The sequence below is a fragment of the Typha latifolia genome, chromosome 5 (genome assembly GCF_019914945.1).
Source record: "Typha latifolia isolate L0001 chromosome 5, TyphaL0001v2, whole genome shotgun sequence".
NCBI lineage: Eukaryota > Viridiplantae > Streptophyta > Magnoliopsida > Poales > Typhaceae > Typha > Typha latifolia.
The window spans coordinates 3,487,027-3,509,682 of record NC_133090.1 but is presented as its reverse complement, the minus strand read 5'-3'; the positions used below and the strand labels follow the sequence as shown (position 1 = coordinate 3,509,682).

The 22,656-nt window shown below is 35.4% G+C and overlaps 2 protein-coding genes across 6 annotated transcripts; one reads left to right on the top strand and one right to left on the bottom strand.

The window, feature by feature from the left end:
* Positions 1-752: 752 nt before the first annotated feature.
* Positions 753-10,436, top strand: LOC140789667 (uncharacterized). 5 transcript variants are annotated; one of them, XM_073139449.1, is made up of 12 exons: positions 753-885; positions 2,086-2,162; positions 2,464-2,619; positions 2,731-2,931; positions 5,576-5,623; positions 5,930-6,255; positions 6,385-6,495; positions 7,095-7,585; positions 8,103-8,271; positions 9,383-9,622; positions 9,706-9,840; positions 9,990-10,436. In XM_073139449.1, the coding sequence occupies exons 2-12, from the start codon at positions 2,090-2,092 to the stop codon at positions 10,116-10,118; spliced, it is 2,079 nt and encodes a 692-aa protein (XP_072995550.1). In that variant the 5' UTR covers positions 753-885; positions 2,086-2,089; the 3' UTR covers positions 10,119-10,436. The 5 variants fall into 5 exon arrangements, with proteins under 5 accessions (XP_072995550.1, XP_072995549.1, XP_072995548.1 ...); XM_073139448.1 differs by having other exon boundaries at positions 5,546-5,623; XM_073139447.1 differs by having other exon boundaries at positions 5,543-5,623.
* A 906-nt stretch (positions 10,437-11,342) lies between these two features.
* On the bottom strand, positions 11,343-18,923 carry LOC140789589 (mRNA-decapping enzyme subunit 2). The gene is made up of 8 exons (XM_073139352.1): positions 18,741-18,923; positions 18,466-18,617; positions 17,461-17,588; positions 16,773-16,871; positions 16,280-16,432; positions 14,757-14,860; positions 14,582-14,649; positions 11,343-11,916 (listed from the first exon to the last, which is right to left on the bottom strand). The coding sequence occupies exons 1-8, from the start codon at positions 18,809-18,811 to the stop codon at positions 11,735-11,737; spliced, it is 957 nt and encodes a 318-aa protein (XP_072995453.1). The 5' UTR covers positions 18,812-18,923; the 3' UTR covers positions 11,343-11,734.
* Between the last annotated feature and the right edge of the window lie 3,733 nt (positions 18,924-22,656).

The following is a 22,656-nucleotide window of genomic DNA, read 5'->3' as shown; positions in this document are numbered from 1 at the left end:
TTAGGGGCAGTTTATTTCAATAAAAATAATATAGAAAATGGGTATAATTTGGTTAAAAACTCTTACCATAACTATTATGTCAGCGAGCAAGTTCGAAGGAGCTCAGCCTATAATTCTGTACAAAGAAACTTTAGCTTAGTAAATCCCATTTCCTATTTTAAAAGCCATTTTCTTATATGGTGTATTAGGGGAAAAAAAATCCAGCAGATGCATAGAGATGGTTCTTTATGCAGCATTTTGATATAAGTGGGTTTCAAATGCATCATCTAAAGATGGTCCCGGATGAGCTTTAGTTAAACCCCACACAGTGGGATTTTTTTAGCACTCTGGAATACGAGTAATTGCACTGCTGAGATTTAGTTAAACCTCGTTCTCTCTCTAAACTATATGTAAATAAGCACAGCTGAGATTAGAATTTAGAAATACTCGGAGAATATATCTCTTTAGTCATCTGAGCATAATCTCATTCGTAACTATGCAGATGTTGTTTTTATAATATGATATGCAACCAACTAACCAATGAATTTGCTCGTAAAACGTGTATTCCTAGTAATTAGCTTATTGTATTTTTTTTTTGAGAAAAAAAAGAAAAGAAAAGAAAAGAAGAAGAAACCCAAAACAACGATCGATTGGGCGGTTGGGCCTGAGCACTAATGACATAATGATTGAAGCGTTGGTTTACGTTAGGATATGTTATATGCGAGGTACACAGTACCATCTAAGCTAAACTCCTCCGCAGAGGAATAAAAGAACATGAGAAAGAAGATATATATAGAGTTGCGGAAAGATCTCGAGTCCTCGACTCAAAGGTCGTAAGAATAGCGATTGAGATGAACAGAGGTGTCAATTGATGTAGATTTAAAGGGAAAGGGCCCGTTGATCAAGGTAATTTCATTTTTTCATATGCACTTCCTTGCCCTAGTTCAATTTCTCGTGCTTATTCTACGCAGTTTTACCTTGAGATGTGTTTGATTGCTTTTGAATTGATGACTTCCTTCCACAAGGATTAGTTTCTGTACGGATTTTAGTTGGGTCTCAGGTTTATGTCATTACATTTTGTTAAAATTCCTACTTTTTAATCTAGTTTGAAATCATATGATTGGGTTAGCGAACTCTTTGGAGTATGAGTGATTGCAGCTTTTTGCAAGTAATACTTTGAATTAGACAGACTTATGGAAATTGCTCTAAATTTTTTGCAAAGGCCATTCTTTTAGATTTAATTTGTTGGCTAAAGGTGTTTACTCTTGTCATATAAGGAAAAATTTGTAAAGTGTAAAACTTAATGGTTAACTTTTTGGTGGTTTAAAGGCTTAACTAGGCGGTATTTGGTGCTCATTTAGCAATTTAACAGTATCAAAGATCGAAAGTAGAAGATAAAAGTATATAAGGTTATTACCTAGGATAAATCATAGGGTAAAGTGTTGATAAGAACTGGTCATGTTAGAGTTATGTAGCTGCTTCATTCTTGTTTTGTTATTTGAAGGAGTGGTTAATAGAGAGAGTCCAAAAAAATGTACCATATGGAGAAACTAATGAAGAAAAAGGTCTATGATTCAAGGCCATGCCCTCTTACTCTTAGTAGATCATGCTAGGAAGTCGTTGCTGATGACTAAACACAACCATGGGCTAGATGGAAGAAACGGTAAGATATTGCATGAGTTGATTGGTGGAGTTCAATATGGCTACTTGCTGCAGATTGAAATTTGAGTACCTTGTGATAGCAAGGAAGTATTTCCAACATATGCTTTGTCTTTTTCAATAGATAGGATCACTTTAGAGAAAATGTGCTTAGAATCTTCATTTTTATCCTAAACATATCGTATCAAGTAATATTCTATGTGAACCATCTTAAAGTACTTTTGTTTTCCTTTTCTTCCTCTCTGGTATATTATGACTTTATGTTGCTAACTGAACTCGTTGCTACCTTCCCACCTTGATGTTGGGCTGGAAACCCGTCCTTTGCTCCTCTTATATCTATTATTATTCCTCTGTATATTCGTAATTTAGTGAGAAGGCTACTCCTTATTTTATGTTTTGCAGTTTCATATTGATTCTTAGGCTCTTGTTACATGTTTTGCTTGTCAGAGCGATGCCACCAAAAGTAAATTATGGATCTGACTTAACCGAGGAGTATGACATTTATGGTGATCACGGTGATTATGGTAATACTTCTGTTGGAGGAGATGGTAGTGACTTTTGTTCATATTTGCTCTTATACTATTCATAGGTTGCCTTTTAGCTCTGCTGACTTGGATCCCTTTATAATTTTCTTTCATGAGAATGTTTTTAAAATGTGCAGTGTTCATAATAGAAGAACCAAAGAAATATCAGCAGATCTTTTATTCACTTGATTTTGTGCACAGTTTTTTGAAGTTCATGCATATGCAGGAATTGCTTTGCAGAGTAAACTAAACTGCATATTGTTTTGTCCTCTTTTATTATTTTTTTCTTTTTCCATAATAGGTAGGAGACCTGAGCTAGCTGAGCCGAATACCAAGACCAGGTTATGGCAGTGCTCCATTTGTACATATGACAATGATGAAAGTTCCTTATCTTGTGACACATGTGGTGTTTTTCGGGATTCCTCTGCAAACTTTGACAATGAAACTGGAAAAGGAGGTGTGTTTTCTGTGGTTATGGTGTTTACATGATGAAAATTGTAATACTGTACATGATGTTTCCTTATCTTGCTTTAACACTAACTTACGCCAATGATTATTTTTCATGCAGTTCAAGGCAATCAGAAGGATTCTGCACCATCTATAATGGCTAAGTCTCTTTTTACTCCACTACCTCGTAGGAAGCCAAGTCTAGCTATCATCTCCTGTGGTCTTGAAGCTGCTAGGATTGAGAAGGGATGCATTCAAGCTAGTTTTACTGATCTACAGAAAACATTTACGGTTCCTCATCACAATATTTCCATCAGTATTGGTAAGTCAATAGAGTTTGGACATGAGTTGCATATTTTATTTGATTTTGTATTGTACTTGGCATTATATGCTAGCAACCAACTTATTGAAAGGCGGTTGCGGGTTGCGGGCGATCAGCCCACGGCCTAGCACCTAGGCGAAAAGCGGACACCAAGACAATCTAGTATTTTTAATATTTAAAAATTAAAAATAACTATATATGATATATAATATATATTATTATAGATAAAATTATATATAAAGTTTTTAATAGTCCAAGACACCAAAATTATCAAGACATAAGTGCTGATATGTTTCAAAAAAAAATAAAAACTTACATAAAGGGAGATTAGTATTTGTTGGTGTGATGAAAATTAAATTAATCTTATCCCCTTCTATGACTCTAGGTGTCCAATATCTAAATTTTTGGAGATAAGTTGTGGGTGGTATCCAGCTAGCATACACATTTTTACAAATAAGTGATGGTTCAATGGGTGTTTATCACCAACTCCATCGTTTCCAACTCGATCACTACCATTATAGCAGCAGGAGAAGGAAGGCAATGAGAGAGGGATGTCAACTCCACGCCGTAGCACGAGCCCAACCTCCACGTTGCTGTTGTCACTACTGCTGCCGCTCAAGAGAGGAGGATTGAGAGAGATGGATTTAGGGCAAAATAAGAGGATCAAGTGATAGAGGAGATTAAGGGGGGAGATCAATTACAATTTTTCTTTTAAGTTAGCCAGAACCCGACCCACATCTATAGACTCATCCCATGTTCGTCTACTATATTAGTGGGCCACCAGGTGCTAAAGCGACCCGCCTCGAGCATCACTATGGTTTGCCTATCTTTGACAGACCACATTGCTACTTTGCGGGGCAGCCGCCAAGGCGTCCACCATAACTGCTTTTCAAAATGTTGCTAACGACTTATTAGTATTAAACAACTTTCAAGATTCTTCATGTTGTGATTGAGTGATGCAATACTAGTAAACAATAACAATAAAGGAGCCTTATGTCATTGTTCCTTGGGATCCTGATGAAATAAATCAATCACACTGAAGTTTTATATGGATTCCATCATTAAGTATAGAGCACAGCTACGTTACGATACGAATACGCTGATATGTCAAATATTAAATAATAAGGATACGATACGCCTAGGATACACCTAGGGGAGAGGGAGTGAGAGAGAATGAGGGAGGGAGGGAGCGGGAGCATATATGAATTAGTGAAATTTACTTTCATGTTCTTACTTGAGGAATTCTATATTATTTTTGTGTACATTTTATATAAGGAGATCTTCAATTAATTTTTTAGAAGAACCACCATTCATAACAAAGAACTAGTATATGCAGTATCTTACTAAACTAAGATGTAAGATATACAAGCAATTCAATCTATAAATTAAAAAAAAATGGTAATTGTAACATGATTTCTTAAGATAGATCATAAAATAACAAGCAAACTCAATCTTTTCACAGAAAGAAACCTTCTAGATCATAAGAAATGAAAGGTGACAGTCTCTTTCGATTTGACTTTTATTGATAGAAATTTTGGAAGTATTGAAGAAGTATCTAAGAAGTATCCACAAAGTATCCAAAATATTAATTTCATTTTTAAAAATTCAGATACTTTAAGGAAGTATCCAATATGTATCTAGAAGTATTTGATGAGTATCGTATTGACATGGATACAACAAGAGTATAGAAGTATCCACGTTTCCTAGTGGAACTTGAATCAATAACATAATGTGTCCAACTATTGTCCCCTTGTGGTTGACAGGCATTTCCGGTCCACTTGTGTGGACCTTGCTCTGAATTTTATCCATTACAAGATAACGAACCATCTTGATATGTCTTTTGCAACATCTAATGGGCATTGCGAAGCTATATTGGTCCTGTAACTGTCCGTTTAATTTTGCGAGCAGAATTGGAGCTACTATGAGCCTCTGTTGTGTGGAGTTTACTGTTCACCAACTCTTGCTTTATAGCATGCTTGGTGCTGTTATCTAACTGGCATGGGGAGATGCCATGAAATTTAATTATTGCTACCAATTGAATTGATTGAATAACAAAAGGGAAGTCATTGATTTTTAAGTTAGTTGTAAATCTTTTTATTAGTAATGAAGATTCAGAATTGAGCCCATGGCTGTATTCATAGGCATATTAGCTTGTCAAGCAATACTTTCTTTGTATACTTTCTTACTGACAGAAGTGTTACTGTATTGATCAGTTTCTTGATCTTTTATATCTATTTCTTTTATTTCTTTGTTGTTATCATTACTATAATATATTATGCATGTTCTACTGAAATATGAACAGATTTTTCATGCATACACATGCATAGGGACAGTAACATAGATGCACAGACACATGCACGCGCACACACACATGGTTCGGTGTCTAAACTCTGAAGATGCAGGTAAGATATGTTATGCACTAGGGTAACTATAGATATGTATTTTCATGCCCATATATGTGCACACATGTTGTACATATTTATATTACATGCATATGGAATGCAACTTGATTAGTAATATTTTCTCATTTTTTGATGCTTCACTCTGTAAAGTGTAAACATGATTCACATTTAGGATATTATTAGAATTTACATGTTTATGTTAATGTTAGCAGCCCCTTTCAGCTTTGATACACCTTCTCCAGATGACAGAGTTAATTCTGGCAAGAACTCTTCCGGAAGCTTTCCAAAAGGTGAAATCTCATTACAATATGGAGATGTATTATTTTTAGTAGAATTCTATAATATGAAAAGCTCACCTGATGTTGTTATACTTCTCTGTTATTTTTTTTCCCTTTTCTTTAACTACTGATGATAGCATAGCATGATGCATGTCATATAAAAAGGCCTTCTAATGTTCCATTTGCTGCTTCCTATGGCATTTTTAAATTGAAACAAATACATACTATCAGTCATCACATTATAGATTGAGTTTGCTGGTTGTTCAATATGTTATCTGTTCTTAGCTACTTAGCTATAGTTCTCTTCTGTTCAACCAGTTGACATGGTGCATTATACTTTGGCCAAGGGTTCATCCAACATCATAAGGAAGAAAGAGATGGTTAATGTATCAGTTAATGAAGCAGAAGACAGTTATTCAGCCTTGTTGGATAAGTCCAGTAATCTTAATGTGAGTGAGAGCAGTAATGCCAGGAACAGTGAATATGCAGCACAAAATTTAGCTGATGATTTGCACAATCTGAAGTTGGACAAGAATCCAAAAAATAACAAGAATAGGAAGGCTAACCAAAATTTGCAGTACAAGCCAGAGAAATGGATGCTTTCTGACCAAGAAGGGATGCTGAGTCAGTTGAATCTTGCTATTGTAAGAAATCCACTGAGTTATTTCTGGTGATTTTTCCCCTCTTCTCCTTTCATATGTTTCTCTCTCCCCTGTATGGTTACACCACTTGGTTGATGTGTGTGAGAGTGACTCAAATTCATTCCTTTTTAGGTTGGTCATGTTGATTCTGGGAAATCCACATTATGTGGGAGATTGCTACATCTTCTAGGGAAAGTTTCCAAGAAACAAATGCATAAATATGAGAAGGAATCTAAAGAAAAGGTTGGTTTATTTTCTCTTAGTTTTTGAATTTGATGTTTTCATGAAGGAAATCCTGAAGGACTTGTTCTGTTAATTTATTTTTTGGTGACATAGGACGTGCTTTGAGTTGAGGATTTTTGTATCGAGCATGAGAAGGGGCAAGTCACTCGATACTTACCAAGAAATTAGAAAATTGGCACACAAATATCAGTAGTCTTGATTTCCCCATGCCGATACATGCTAACCCTGTGTCAACTATTATAAACCTCCTCTTGGCATCATGCCCCTCTCCATGCTAAACCGACATGGATTATTTGGCACAAAGGTGTGTCACCCTGTGCTCACCATGTCAGTTGGCACGTTCCATGCCATTGTTGATTGATATTCGATACACCCTGTGTGACCAACACAACATTGTCTGCTCTTAATGGTTGACATAACTGGTCAGTGGCGAGCTATTTTTAGATAGTCTAATTCATTGTTCAAGTGATGTACAATCCAACTGCAAGTATTAAAATTTCTTTGTGATGTATGACAGATATCTCACTTGCTTTTATTCTAGCTACTTCTAGTTATGTGTATGGTTAATCATTTTATACAAAACAATTATTTGATTGTAGGGCAAAGGTTCATTTGCTTATGCATGGGCAATGGATGAGAGTTCTGAGGAGAGGGAGAGAGGTATAACAATGACAGTGGCGGTTGCTTACTTTGACTCAAAAAACTACCATGTTGTTTTGCTCGACTCTCCTGGCCACAAAGATTTTGTTCCTAATATGATATCTGGTGCTACACAAGCTGATGCTGCTGTTCTAGTTGTTGATGCCTCTCTAGGTTCATTTGAAGCAGGAATGGGTGCTAATGGTATTGGACAGACGAAAGAACACGCACAACTTATTAGAAGCTTTGGTGTTGAGCAGATCATTATAGCTGTCAACAAGATGGATGTAGTGAAATTCTCGAAGGAACGATTTGATTCAATAAAATTGCAACTTGGCCCTTTCCTACATTCGTGTGGATTCAAAGAATCATCCGTTACATGGATTCCTCTTAGTGCAATTGAAAATCAGAACTTGGTGGCTACTGCTTCTGATCAGCGTTTATCGTCTTGGTAAGTTGACTGTATCATTAGTTTTTGTTCTTTTCTTTTCTTTTTTCTTTAATTTGGCCCAGAAGCTTTATGCTAGATGCACTTTTATGTTATAATACTTGTGACAATATATTTATGCTTAGTGCATCTTTCAAGCATTTAAACTTAGCTAGTGAGGAAAAGTCATAATCTTTCTCTTGACCGTTATAATTTTTATGTTCTTTCTCTTGACTGTCGTAATTTATGCATTGAATTTTCTATGGTCTTTCAAAAAGGGTAAAGAAACACGGCTAACAAATGAAAATCTTTTTGATGTGAATCTGAAAAATATCTATGCTTAAGATTTTCACCATGCTACTTATTTTGATTAAGTTATCAGTATTATTGAGTAAAGAAGTATAATGAATCTCATAAAATAATCATCTACGGAGTGAAGGAATCCAGAGAACAAGTCCTACTATATTTGTCATTTTCTGCAGTAGTATATATTCCTTTTGTGCAAAGATTTTTGTTTGAATATTGATAGAGAGCTATGTAGGTATCAAGGAGATTGTCTGCTGGCTGCCATTGACTCTATCAAACCTCCATATCGTGATATTTTAAAGCCAATTCTTCTTCCTATATGTGATGTCGTTGGATCACATACTCTGGGGCAAGTGGCAGTTTGTGGTAAACTTGAGAGTGGTGCAATTCAAAATGGTTCTAAGGTGTGTTTCTTAATTATTTTACTTTCTCGAGTTGCAGACAGCAAGATTACATATACTAATGAAGAACAGCTACCATACTGCTTGACAAAATTTGCTCCTAGCCTCCTAGTAGATCTATTACAATACATATCTTAGCATTCATAGAAATCCTTTTATCTCTTCTGCTCCTTCTCATCCGCAATGCAAAGATCCTCGAACTTGTTTGTCATACTAGTCATTAGTTGCACGTGTGCGCATATTAGACTTGATGGACAGTATTTGCATCAGTACACCTGAGATGTCTCCAAATTTCTGACTTCCAAGTATTGAATTTACTATTTTCTCGAACTACTTCAGAGTGATGAAACAAAGATTTTGACCATTTCTTATCTGATTTGCTCGTTTAGTCATTTATATACATTTTTGAAGTTCTTCATTGTGGGACACCATATTTTCTAGAAACTATCAAAATATCGCACTAGTTAATTTCCTTATTCTGATATGCATTTCTATTTGCAGTTGGTTGCTATTCATTTGTTTTTGTTGCAGTAGTTTATTATTGTTCTGATTCCAAATATTTGAGTTCTGTTGGAAGTGTGAAAAACCCAACTCCATTTATAAAACCCAACATCATTTGTTGTTTACGTGGTTTCTCCTCTTCTGACTAGGGCTAACCAAGTACATTTTATATTCTCAATTTGAAGTGACCAATGGAGTTCATCATAGATATGATCTTATTCAAGGTGAACTGGAATTAAGACTGATAACTTCGTCAATGAATGAATGAAAAAAGAAAATTCAATTTTCTTTACAGATTTATGTTTACAGGAATTAGAAAATAAACTTTCTTGTGAATATACTAGTTTACTGTTGGTTGTGTTTGGTAGTCCTGCCTAAGGTCTCACCTAAGAAGAAGGAAAATGAAAGAAAAAAACATACACACTTGTGCGAAAACTTGGGGATTTGGAGCATAACCCTAAATGTACTAACATTGTTATAGTTTCTCACCCCTCCAGAGACAATGACTACATCAGTTTTTTTCCTTTAATAGTTTACTCGGTCATGATTGTAACTACTACAGAAGGTGAACTTAAGGAATGCTTCTGCATTAAGATTTTAACTCTTTTTTCAGGTCCGGGTTATGCCTTCAGGAGATTTAGGTACAGTGAGAGCTATTGAACGGGATTCTTGCAGATGCAACTTGGCAAGAGCTGGCGACAGCGTGGCAATCAATTTGCAGGGCATTGATGTGGGACATTTGATGCCTGGTGGGGTGCTCTGCCATCCAGATTTCCCGGTGACTGTCGCATATAGGTTGGAGCTGAAGATTCTCGTTCTGGATATTATTACACCAATTTTAGTTGGCTCTCAGGTAACAATCTAACTCAGTTTCTGCTGATTAGTTCTCCATGCAGATTTGGTCACTTCAATATGTGCTTGCAACCAAATTATTAGGTTGAACTCCACATACACCACGCAAAGGAATCTGCAAGAGTGGTGAAGATTCTATCACTATTAGATCAGAAAACTGGCAAGGTTTCTAAGAAGACACCACGCATCCTTACAGCCAGACAAACTGCTATAATAGAGGTAAAAGTGTTGTTACAAAATTTGGTTCTATTAGATCAAGAGTCCCTTCATGTAGTAACCTGATTTGGGCTCCATGTGAGACTGTGAGGCACAATTTTGAACTGTTACTTTTATATAGTAAGGTGAAGCCAAATGTTTTCTCATTCCAGATAAAATTAGGAGGAGGAGTATGTGCGGAAGAATTTTCCAGTTGTCGAGCACTTGGAAGGGTGTTTCTACGGGCTACAGGGAATACCATTGCTGTGGGCATTGTGACCCGTATTTTGGAGAAGCAGTAGGTTCTTAAGGAGCACCTTTTACATTGAGCTTCATAATCATGGATCATGAAATACCAGAGATACAGATTGACAAAGAGAAACTCTCCACATTGCAAGCTTGCAAGTTGATCGTGTGCTGCTTGTCAACTATAGACAAGTATTTTTTGTGATGCAGAGAAGCCATTTTTTGTTGTATACTATCAAGCAGCTGTAATCCTTGTATATATATGGCAATGGCATATTTCTTTACATTTTACATGTATCTTTCCATGGAATGTGGACTTAGCATCTCAGGTTTGAAGAGTAATCTATCTTATTCTTCGTGAGGTTTTGGATTCTCTGAGCTAAAATTTTGGTTCTATTTGGTATAAGTGGCTGTTGTAAATCGTAAAGGAATTATTAGTGCAAGCTCTAATTCTTCAAAATTGTTAGGATGGTCTCTGAAAATATGTCAGTAAGCATCCCTTGAGAATGTAGCTGTGTGTTTTCTAATCACAAGGTGGTTTGTTAAGGTTGGAGTCCACGTATTATCGCGTCTCGTTCATTTTTCATTTATGTTGGAAGTGATACGAGTAGTTTCTTATGTTGTCTTGTTCAAAAAATTTCTGATGCGGGACAAACACGTGAGTAAGCTAGTAAACATCAATTAATCAATCAATAAAACAATGGAAAGCTAGTCGAATAGAAGTTTTCTAGATAAACATATGAAACTTCTTCTCACTAGAGTAAGATGCATCGGTTTTAAAGGAGTAACTTAGATCGTTGAAAATAAGGAAGCTTCCTCTTGCTAGAGTTTTAGTAATGAAGATGGTAAGATCAGGGCTATCATATAGACAATTTTATGAGTTCTAGTGTAGAAAATTAATAGGTCTTAAAAAAAAATTTCTAGCAAAGGTTATTATAAGAAAAGCTTAATGTGAAAAGTATATCTTGATGCAAGGGATAAGACTACCAGCAACAATCAAGGGATGAGATCCAGAAGGATGTTACCAATCAAGATACCCTTTGATTGAGGTGAAACAATCAAAAGATTAAATCCTATCCCCAATTGGAAACTTGTGCTGAAACTGGATCTAAAGATGATATCTGAAATCTAATCTCAAATATATGAAAGGTCGGACACTTGGTAAAGTTGTATTAGTCTCATGTTGTCTCAGAAACATTGAGGAAAGCCGAACGGGTCCCTCCCTAGGCTTCACGCTTGGGGATTCTGATTTGACAATGAATGATATCTTCGCAAAACCCTTTACAGAAAGCTTTAAGCCACCCAATAACACATTAATAACCAAGCCATAGTGAACTCGGTCTAATGATGCACCTTGGTATGCAGGCGTAGACCCATATGTCCAGTACATGATCCGATCCGATGTTCTTATCATTTTCCCTTCAGAAATTGTAAAAAGAAACGACAAAAAAAAAAAAAAACCAACATTTGTTTTGTTTTAGATCGGTTCACCATGTTGCGCTAGAACCTTTTTCGTCAAGTTTGGTCATGCATGGACATGTGTACAAGTGCATATACACAGATGGAAATTTACAGAGGTAACAGCAGTAAGTTTCCTGAGGTCATGTTCAGAGTTACAGCAAGGCAGGGCACGGCACAACAAATCTATCCATGATTTGATTAATATTCATCTTTAGCTGGCAGCGAAAACATCTCCCACACACTGTAAGATGCTGGTGGTGTCGAATCTGAAGCTTCTGAAACTTCTACCAGGACGAGTGTCGACATTTTGAGGTTCAGGTCCGGCCCTAAGCAGTGGATTCTCTGGAGCTACTACACCTCCTGAGCTGTTCTTTGCTTTCCATACTGACGTGCCTGCTCAGATGTACAAAAACATATATCAGTGCAGTAAAATATAATATATAAACATCAGAAATAATAAAAAGGAATAATTGTAGTATTATGCATAAACACGTAATCTTCCTTGCTTCTACTACAGTATTCAAGGTAAGTCACACTCTACACAAGAAGCAAGAATGTAATCCAATTTATAAAATCTTTTGAGTTGTTCTGTTCAGGCACTCAGACCTGATTGCTGTGGAATCAAGTTTTTTCTAGACAAGCTTTCATAATATTGAACCAAGCTCACGCCAAACATTTCATATGACCCGATTGAAAATACTGTATTATGTCAGGAACAAAAGGAAGAAGCAGAGCATATACCAACCAGCAAGGTGTTTTACATCCTTTATACCATAAAGATCATGCTTGAAGTGAAAATCAACAAACACTCTTGGTTGGTGCTGATCCCAAACAAGGTGTCAAAACAACTTCTAAGTTCAGTTATAACCAATCTAGGGAATCGGTTGCTGGTGGCCAAAACTAGCCCATGGGAAAAAAATTTGAAAATCATATGAAGGCCTCTTACCACTGCAATTAGACTGCCTTGTAAACTGAGTGTCCTGACAGGATTAAGGATTGGATAGAATAGAAGGAATAGAAAAGTAGCGCATCACCTGCCAAGAGATATTTACTACTCATGTAGCCCTTGGAATATGTGGACACCTTGTGCATATATGTTATTTAAGTAGCATAATAAATGTAAAAGTTCACATTTAGTTATGTTTTAGAAATCTATTAAGTATTAACTGCATACATACAAGTTAAATGAAATTTGCACAGATGCTCATATAGAATATTCTAATCATTGGCCTCATGTAATTTCTGAAATTCCACGTCATCGTTATCTTCTATGATTCTTTAGTTAGAGAAAGTTATGACTGTTTTTTTCTGTAAACTGGAAAGAATATATGGGAAGCACCACAATTATAGTATCACATCATGCGCTCCTCAACAAAACATGTTATAGGTCCACATTAAACAGAAATGCTTAAAGTACATAGATTTTTTCATGAATGTCAATAGAAATTAGAGATCATCTAGGCCAAAGAACTAATTAAGCTACTCTCACACCAAGTTTAACATTTCTTCGCAAACCAAATCTAGATAAGAATCAATTAGAGTATAGAGTATATTTTGGCTCATTATAAAAATTAGATAATGTTAACCAAAGTTGTGAAAAGCGCCTACAGTAGGTGGGCAGCCACTCCACTGCATAGCGCAAAGATGGTATGTGGGCAGTGGGCACACCTGGCACCTATGTGGTCTAGCATTTTAATACATTAAAAAGATTATGATAAAATATATACTATATGTACAATTTGGTTCAATAAACTAGTATATGTATAAATGTACTAAATGATATATGTAGAACCATAGTTCAAAGGATTGTGGATCGAGTTGGATCGGCTGATCCCAATCTAGATCAATCGATCTTCTTACTATCTCTTTCTCTCTCTTTCACTATTTCTCTCTCATAGTTATTGCTTCTTCGATGCACAAATCCAATTTTGGCAAACTCCACCGATCTCAGCTGTGATTTTTTTTTAATTTATTCTTTTTGTTCTCTTATTTCTTCTCTCTCCTTCACTATGGCAGAGTTTTTTTTTTCTTTTCGCTTCTTCCACTCTCTCTCTCCTTTGTTGCAGCAGTTTTAAATTAGTACTTTTTTAATTTTTAGGTTTCATATGTGAGTAATTATTATTTTCTAATTTTTCTCAAGTTTTTCTTAAATTTTAGAAATTTTCTTGTAGTTTTAAATAATATTTAGAATCTTATATAATTAAAAATAGCCCAATCCGATCCGAGCAGCCAACACAGCCAATTTGGCGATATGTGTTGTTTTTTCGGGAGGTTGATCCCGATCCTGATTTTTCCTACCTTGTGTAGAACAATATTATTACACAAAAGCATATTATTTTTATCTAAAATACAAAACTACAACCTCCAAACAAGAATTAGTCAAGAAGGTAATAAATAAAGAACACAATAACATCTAACTTGATCCGCTAAACAGCCAAATAGCCGCCTTAAATAGCCAAATGACAGGAAAAACTGTGAAATGGCAACCAAAAACAGCTTATGTATCCAAGCTGCCTTAGTGGTGAAAAACCCGCACATATGGCACCAAAAACTGCATATGTGGTTTGGTTGCATTGCTGAATATGCCCTATGCAAGGCCCTTGCCAAGGCGGCTACCAAAAACGCCTTTTAGAACACTAAGGTTAAGTAAGGAAGAAAACTGTCGCTCCTACTCTAAAGGGTAGGGATTAGTCCCTGTTGCTTTATCATTCAACCATGATAGCTCTTGATACGCAAAGTAAAACTATTACTCTATAAGTCACTGACTCACTCGCTAGGTAACATTTTCTTAGATCGAGAAATAGAAGTAATTAGACATGAGTACTTCAAGACAGATCCCTTTCATTTAGCTAGATGTTTTATCCATTCATAGTTTATATAAACACCAATATATCACACTCAATGATCAGGATCATGAATTGGTCTAACATGCATTGAGCAGAAGCTCATTGTAGAGCTATGAAAAGGGTATTCCTTGAAACAAATTCAGATGGTTGACTCTTAATAGTTAATAATTACTTTAAATCACAGTAGAAACAACAAATGGGCAAAGACAAACCTTTGGCAGATGTATCCGATTTTTGATCCACTAGGTGAGGATGTGCTATTATCCATGCTTTTAATGCTCTAAAGAAGAAGAAACAGAGGAACAGAAGAAAAGAAAGGATGAACAAACTATGGTCATCTAAAAAACAGCAGCAAATATTCATTGACCATGGATTACAGATACTAACGTCAGGAATGGAGCAACCATGTAGAGTTTCAAGCCATTCACTCCACGTGACATTGCATCATCACTAGCCGGCTGAAGTTCGTCAAGCCTGTGCCATGAGATCTCCTGCAGGCAGAAATATGTTAATTCTAAAGACTAGAAACATGTGCATTGCACTGAATGAAAAGATTCAATTGTGTAATCAGTTCTTGCACTTGGCTCAATAGCCAGAGATGAAATAGCAAAGGTTACGTTCACAATTCTAAGCGTGATTCTCCCTCTATCAGATCAGGCATAATCAACAGGAGAGAGGATTAGATGGTGCATTTATTAGAACCTTGCAGCAAATTTTAAATAATAATCTTAATGAAATTACACAAATCACAGTTTCATATCATCTACTACAGTGAGCAAACAATCATTTTGTCATACTTTCTCCTCCACACATACTATCTCTATATTGAAATTTCTTCTTCCTGACGGCCTTTCTATCAAAACCTTCCCTAGAAATATTTATATTACAAAGTAATGATATCTCCTTTCCAAGACACCAATTACCTCCAAAGGAACTTTACAAGTTCACAAAGCATACAGACCATGATGCCACAGTTCAGGAAGACAAATACACTCAGTAAGCAAGAACAATGATTGCCATGCCGGTTGGTACATGCCATGTTAGTGGTGTGTTGACATGTATTTCTACTTGATCGTAATGATGCATGTTGTTGCTTGTATCATCCATATCGCTCGATATAGATAGGGTATCGAGCAGCACATCCTGAGTGCCACATAATACATATTTAGCTTATTCAAGGAGACCCATTTTTCAGGCCCCTTTTGGTTTAGAAACCAAATCTAAGATTAATCATCCTAGTTGTAGCAAATAGAAACTAGATCTATCATTTGTAAGAGTCATTCTAAATAAATCTAGCATTTTGTACTAGATTTATATAAAATAATCTTCAAAATATAGGAACCAAAGGCAAAGAAAAGTTATTTGATAAATATTTGATATATAGTAATCAATCATATTTCTACTTGACTATAGTTATAGTTAAATCTTTTACAACATTATTTAGGGATAAAACTGTAATAAAGGCTTTAATACATATATTAGAACTTAAAATGTGTATAAATACTCTAAAAACCCATTTTACAAGCATGCTAGTATGTTAGTGGCACATTTAGGCGTGCCAATATAGTATCGGCACAGCATGTGCTGCTAGTACAACATCCTTGAGCAAGAGTATTGATATCAGATTAATTGCTACACCAAAAGAGTATATGCTCTAACGAGTTAAATAAATTGACCATCCAAAGAAAGACACCAATTTCATATAGAAATAAAAGAAACCGTATAAAAAAAGTGTGGGAGATTTTAAATCCAAATCTCTCCGAAAGATACCAATTTCATATACAAAACCCATTCTGGAAAAAATTGTGAGAGATTCTTTAAACCAAAATTCTGTTCATAGTAAACATAAAGCACAATCGGGAATCATATTCATCAGCAGGAAGTATCAAGATATCAGCAGGATTACATACACTGATCTCCTTTTTAGTTAAAGGTGCAAATACAGTGTCCCCCTTGACCCCAGCTATAATGTAGAGCCGAACCCTTTGCTGACCAATTACAACTTCAATATAGTCATCCATTTTCAAAAGTTTGGAAACATCAAACCCTGTTTCCTCCAAAACCTGAATAAGTTGTCCAGACAGCATAAGATAAGAATACATTTAGCGGATGATTTGAGTAACAATATCAGAAAGAAAGTGAATAGCAACACCACATGTGACAAGCTGCAGGTCTTAATGAGAAAGGTTAATATCACTAAAGAAAACCAAGGGCATCACAACACAGTTGTAAACTATATTTTTTTCTAATCATTTAACATAAATATATTCACCTTAAACAACAAAAAGAGAGAAACTAGATTGATTTCTTTAATTGGCATATGTAGCCACTTCAACACAGAATTTGAATAATCTTCTAATCTATATGGTGATGCTCAAAAGAAGAAACCAATCTAGTATTTACTTCTCTAACAGCACATGTATGGTCTTCTTCATCTTTGCTCCTTTTGCCACGAGGAAAACTCCAACTAGCTCCAGCCTTCCAGCCTTTGACAAGTAAACACTGCAATTTCAGCATAAGAACAATTTCTGAGTGATAAAAGTTGCAGAGAACTACACTTTTAACTGGCTAACTAATGGAGTCCTAATTTGTCAAAGGATAACACTAAAAATAGAGTGAAAAAGTAATAAGTTATCACAATATTTGATGATTAGAAGAAATGGTAGTTTATCCTTACAAGTATTCACACACCAAACAGTTCACAAAGTGTTCAAATGTAAAATTAAGCTATAATACTTCAAGCATAAAATAGTACATTAAAAAATATATATATTATGTACTTGGTCAATAATAATGTAAACAATATGCCTTTCTCCGTATACATAATTCCCTAGGTTACTGGCTCATAAAGCCAGGTCAGCAAGAGGATCACAAATCTAGCAAATCTAAGGGATAAAAAGTAAAAGAAAAAATATTGGTTAGTTGCCCTGGGAGAAGCCATCAATTCAATTACAATGCTTGACAACAAAGGAGAAGGAAAAGAGAGGAAAAATATATGTTTCATGTGTAAAACATCGGAAACGAGTGCACTTAAGTCTAGAAAACAAAAAAGTAGACCAAGATAGATGCTCCTAGCTAGGAGTCAGCTTACTCTCTCACAAGACTCGTCCAATATGATTGCACCAGATACAGGAACTCGAAACTTGTAATTGGTAAAATCCTTGTATATATCATCAATATGTGCGATATATGGCCTCAAAGCAGCACAACTATTAAACACTGCAAAACATTAAGGGAAAATAAGATCAAGAAATGCATCTACTCAGTAATGAACAAAGTTGAAACAAGTTCACAATCCTGATATACCAATATGCCATTAAGATTTTTTAAGAATGAAGAATATTTAATGAAGAACAATCATCATTAATCAATTAAGAGCGGTAGTTTCTTAAGTCACAGGCTAACCTGGACATGAATCTAAGATCTTTAAATAATTTTGGTTGTGATCTTCTAGAAAATGCTCTGGGAGATATCACCGATCAATGTGAATATTTTTCAGAAAAATATATCCACCATTGTAATATGTCAAAGGTGCAGTAAGGCCGAACATGAAGAGCAAAGCCATGTGTCTTTGGCTTGCACCCAACCTATAATAATTTGGATGGCATTATGAATTGCTATGATGTCTGCTTTGCTTAGTGACAATTGGATTAGAAATAGCTAGCTTGCAGAAGGCAATCACTTGCAGCGGAGCCAGCAAACGCTGATCCAGGAAACTACAGCCAATACTTTCTGGCAGATATGGAAGGCTGGTAATGCTAAGAGCCTAATGCTATCAAGAAGGAAAAAACCACTAATATGGTGGTAAAAATAAATATTATTTCCATGGTGACACATTACTTTATGGATTATGCACATCAGTAGAGTTGGGAAGCTTTGAAGGGTGGGGGGGCGGGGGTCCTCTAACCCCATTTTGGTATTGAATTCCTATTTCCTTTGAAAAAGAAGCATTTCAAAATTCATGCAAACGTTGTCCTTCTAAACTCCTCATCGACGATAACCTCAAGGATAAGAAATAAGCAAACCTAATCAAATAAGAATGTAAGCAGAGATGCATTAGACAACAGTAAAAGCAGCGATCAAGTAAGAAATATACTGAGAGATGTGAATTCCCTGAAGGAGAGGGACTTGAGCGAGGGATTCTGCTCGACGGAGTTGTCCTCGTAGAACCAATGCGCTTGCTCGAGAAGAAACAATATCCTCTCGAACGACTCCAGATCTTCTTTTGGAACATTCAGCACAAACCGGCTGCGAAAAATCCAAATAATTCCTCATGAACTCTAGAATTTCAGCGAGAACATCTTGTATTCGTACTACGCCTCAAAGATTACAAATGGGAAAAAAGAACAAAGAAAGGAAAAAATAAATCACCTGCAGAGATCGTCGAGAAGCTCTTGAGGGGGGAAAATATTCCTCGATGACGAACGATTCAGGCCCGCCATGGGAATCAATCGACCAAGGAGGGAGAAAGAGCAGGGACTGAGATGTGAGACCTAAAGCAAGAGGAAGTCCGGAAGATTCATTGGACTCGGATCCTAAAATCGGTTTAAGCTCGGCATGAGTCATATCCGAAGACTTTAAACGGAGTTACGGAAATTTGCAAATAACGCCCTCTTCTTCTTTTTTTTACTGATTATATCGTTTGCACACTTTATTTGAACCCTAAGTTTGGGTTAAATTTTGCAAACAATTTTTTAATTGACGAGACAGATAAGTATAATCCTTTTATTTGTCTCTCTCTTTTCTTCTAATGTTAAAAATACTCATGAATTATGCTTGTAACTTAGAGACTAGAATTATACAAAGTTCATATATTAGATTTAAAGATATTAAAGTTAGAACTTATTAAAAAAATTATCAAAATAATATATATATTTAGACTTATTGTGACTCAATTTTTTACTAGGATTAGTTTAGTTATCCAACCTATATATTAAAAAAGGCTAACAAAAGTTAAAAGTATAAGCATCCCAAAGTTAGAGAGGAACAAAATATTTAATTATTCAAACAATCTTCATTGTTCAAGTGCATCTACAAAATAAACCAAACTAGATTAATCAACTTAAAACTAATGTAAAGAAACTAGATTAATCAACTTAAAACATAAAGTAAAAGATAAGTATCACAATCTTTCATAAAGTATAATATCACATATGAAAACTTTCCTTTAATCTAGTAAACTTATTATTTGAATTAGTGATTGTAAATGAAGAACTTATTGTTCAATATCCTAAATAATTGATTATACTTATTCTAATAAGAAATAAATATATTAAAATTAGTAAATAATACCAATTTATAAAATGTTATCAAATTTACAACTGTAGCATCCTGTTCTAATTTTTTTTTTAAAAAGTAGTGAGCACACGTGCCGGCCTTACCCTTTCCCCGTCCCTCTCTTCTGATACTTCTTCTTCTTCTTTTCTTTCTCTTCTTTTCTTCCCCTCAGCCGCCACTCTCTCCATTTTCTCTTCTCACGCACTGAAGCATTGTCGAAGCTTGCTGTCGCTCCGGAGATGCTCGTCGGTGAGTCCTCCCCCATCTTGTGTAGTTAATTCCCAGTTTAATTTAGCTTTAAAGTGCTTTCCCCTTCCCCATCCTCCTTGCGATTCCATTGGAAAATCGACTCGCCAACGACCTCATGTTGGTGTTGCGCTGATCTATGGAGCATCCTCTCATTATCCCCTTGACATAGGTACCTTCAATGGGTGGTTCGTTCTCTCGGTTGAGGCTATGCATGATATCCTCTACTCATCAGTTTGTGAACCTTTTTTCGGCCATTCTCGCTGACGTCTCCTTTCCCTGACTGGAGGGAAAGTTTCCTCTTCGCTAAGCGAAGCTTTCGATACTGTCTATTACAACTCTCGCGGCTCAATGGGTTCTAATGGCAACCTCCATGGCCGCCGGCCATGGAGAAGGCCTCTTGTCGCCGCTGGCCACCTTGGCCAGCCAGTGATTTGCTCGTCAACTTCCCGTTCCTTCAGTTTCCTTCCTCCGGATTCCCTCGGCTTTTGCCGATGTGCTCCCTTTCACCGTCGATAGCCTTCCTTGGTTTGGTTTGGAGGAGGAAGGGAGGAGAATGTGGTGGCCAGCTCAGGTTGGGTTGGGTTGCGGCCTAGCCCAAGTGAAGTTTTGGGTAAATTGGGCTTCAAGCCCAATCCTTAGGTTAGCGTTATTTGAGTTGGCTGCAGCCCAGCCCAAGAGGCTTTTAGGTATTGTAAGCTGAGTTCCTTTAGGGCTTTAGGCCCAATCTAATGTATTGTGTTGGAGATGCAAATCACACGTGTGCAAATATTTAGTTATTATTTAGCATAATTATATTTACTTTATTACTTTATAATTATTTATGGATTATTAGTGCATACCTGAGTATGATAACTTGATGTACATGTTATATGATTGATGATGTTGATCATTGCACATATTACCACGTAATTAAGTCCCGACTAAACAGTGCCACTCACTAACTCAACCCGGGGTTAAGGGTAGAGTTCATTGTATAGTGACTATGAGATCAATGGTCTACGCTTGAGGTCGTGAGCTTGAGTGGCATTCAGGCGATCGCATTGCCCTGTCCGAAACTAGACACTAGTGATATGAAACTATGATTGAGAGGTAGGGGTCTTAGACATATCGGTACCCAATGATGTAGAGTCATAACGTTCATTTATGAGTTGAGGGTTCTTGACTATCCCGCTGTAGACGGTGATAATTGTAGAGAAGGAGATATAGGTTTACGACTAGGGTCCTTAGTTTGTTGGCTACATACAACCAGTCATATGCAGCGTCGCCAAGCATGTACGGACGATATTATCATTAAATGTCTATCCCTCTTTAATGTATAAGATGATTTGTAAGCATGTGCTTATGATGTGGATAGCTCAATGAGCATATAATGATGATTTATGGCTATAGTTCTATGAGAGCATGAAAGCAGGGATTTAATAGTTCAAATAATGCATATCATGTATTCCTTTATTATTATATGTGAGTTGTAGATATGAACATGATAGACATGTTGCATAGATATATTATTATGATCATATTGTCATACATGCATTATTTGTAACATCTTTCCTTACACTACTTTTAGATTATAGAGTTATATACTTGTTGGGTTTTGTGCTCATCACCTTTAGTGAAAATATTTTCAGATTAGTTGATGACCCTGAGTCCACAAGAAGTTGGTGAAAAGTTGTTCATAGTCTCTTTTATCTATTTCACTGTCGTATGTAGGTATTTATAATTTACCCTATTTAAGTTGTATGAATATGTATTTTGGGGTTTGTTATGACCTGTGGTATTTTGGGTTTCTTTTATTATATTATTTGTAAAAATGTGGGGGTCTTTATCTTATTATTGTGTATCCAACTTACTACAATAAGTATCAACTACTTAATCACCTGTGTTAAATGCAGATTCAAATACAACTGTAACAATTAAAATTGTCAATACATCATGGGCAACTTATGACAATATATGATATTTTATACTAAGTTTTGTATTCCACCAAGATAATAAATTAAATTTACTATTATTATGTTGCTATAGAAGTGATACATTCTCAATATATAGATCAAATATGTTTTAATAGATTGATGTTGATATTTTTCACTTAAAAATTATTTTTAGATTTTCATTAATATCAAGATCAACCCTAGCACTCTAGAAAGCTTCACTAGCATTTTATATTCACATCATGATAAGAATAGCAATAAAATTTAGATGCATATTTATTATATAACTTTCTTATGACTTCATGAACTTTCTTAAATTCCTTAACACCACTAAAAGAATAAATTTTAGAAAATAATATATCACAAGTTTTATCTTATACCGAGGATCCAAAAATGACGTCATAACTAATATAAGATTGTATTACTTCCAATATTTGTTAAATTTATTTTTCATTAATGTTGCCATAGAAAAAACAAATTTATCAAAAATTTGCACTATTTTTTTAATTTGCAATTGAATAGTACATAATTTTTTGAAAAACAAGTTAGTTGTTAGATATAAAGTTTATAAAAGTAATTCAATTATCGTATAGAAGGTTTTAAAACATTTGTATAACAGTGTAGCTTTCTCTTATTGCTCATCTGTTGAATATACAACAAATTTAATTTGATTAGCACAATAAAATCTTTTGAATGCATTGCTATAATATATAACATCTTTACGCATCAAATAAGTAGAACTTCATCTTATAAATATATCAAGTGAAAGAGCTTTATTTTTATCTTAATTATATTCTCATGCCATTTTTAAAAACTATCTCATTACAAAA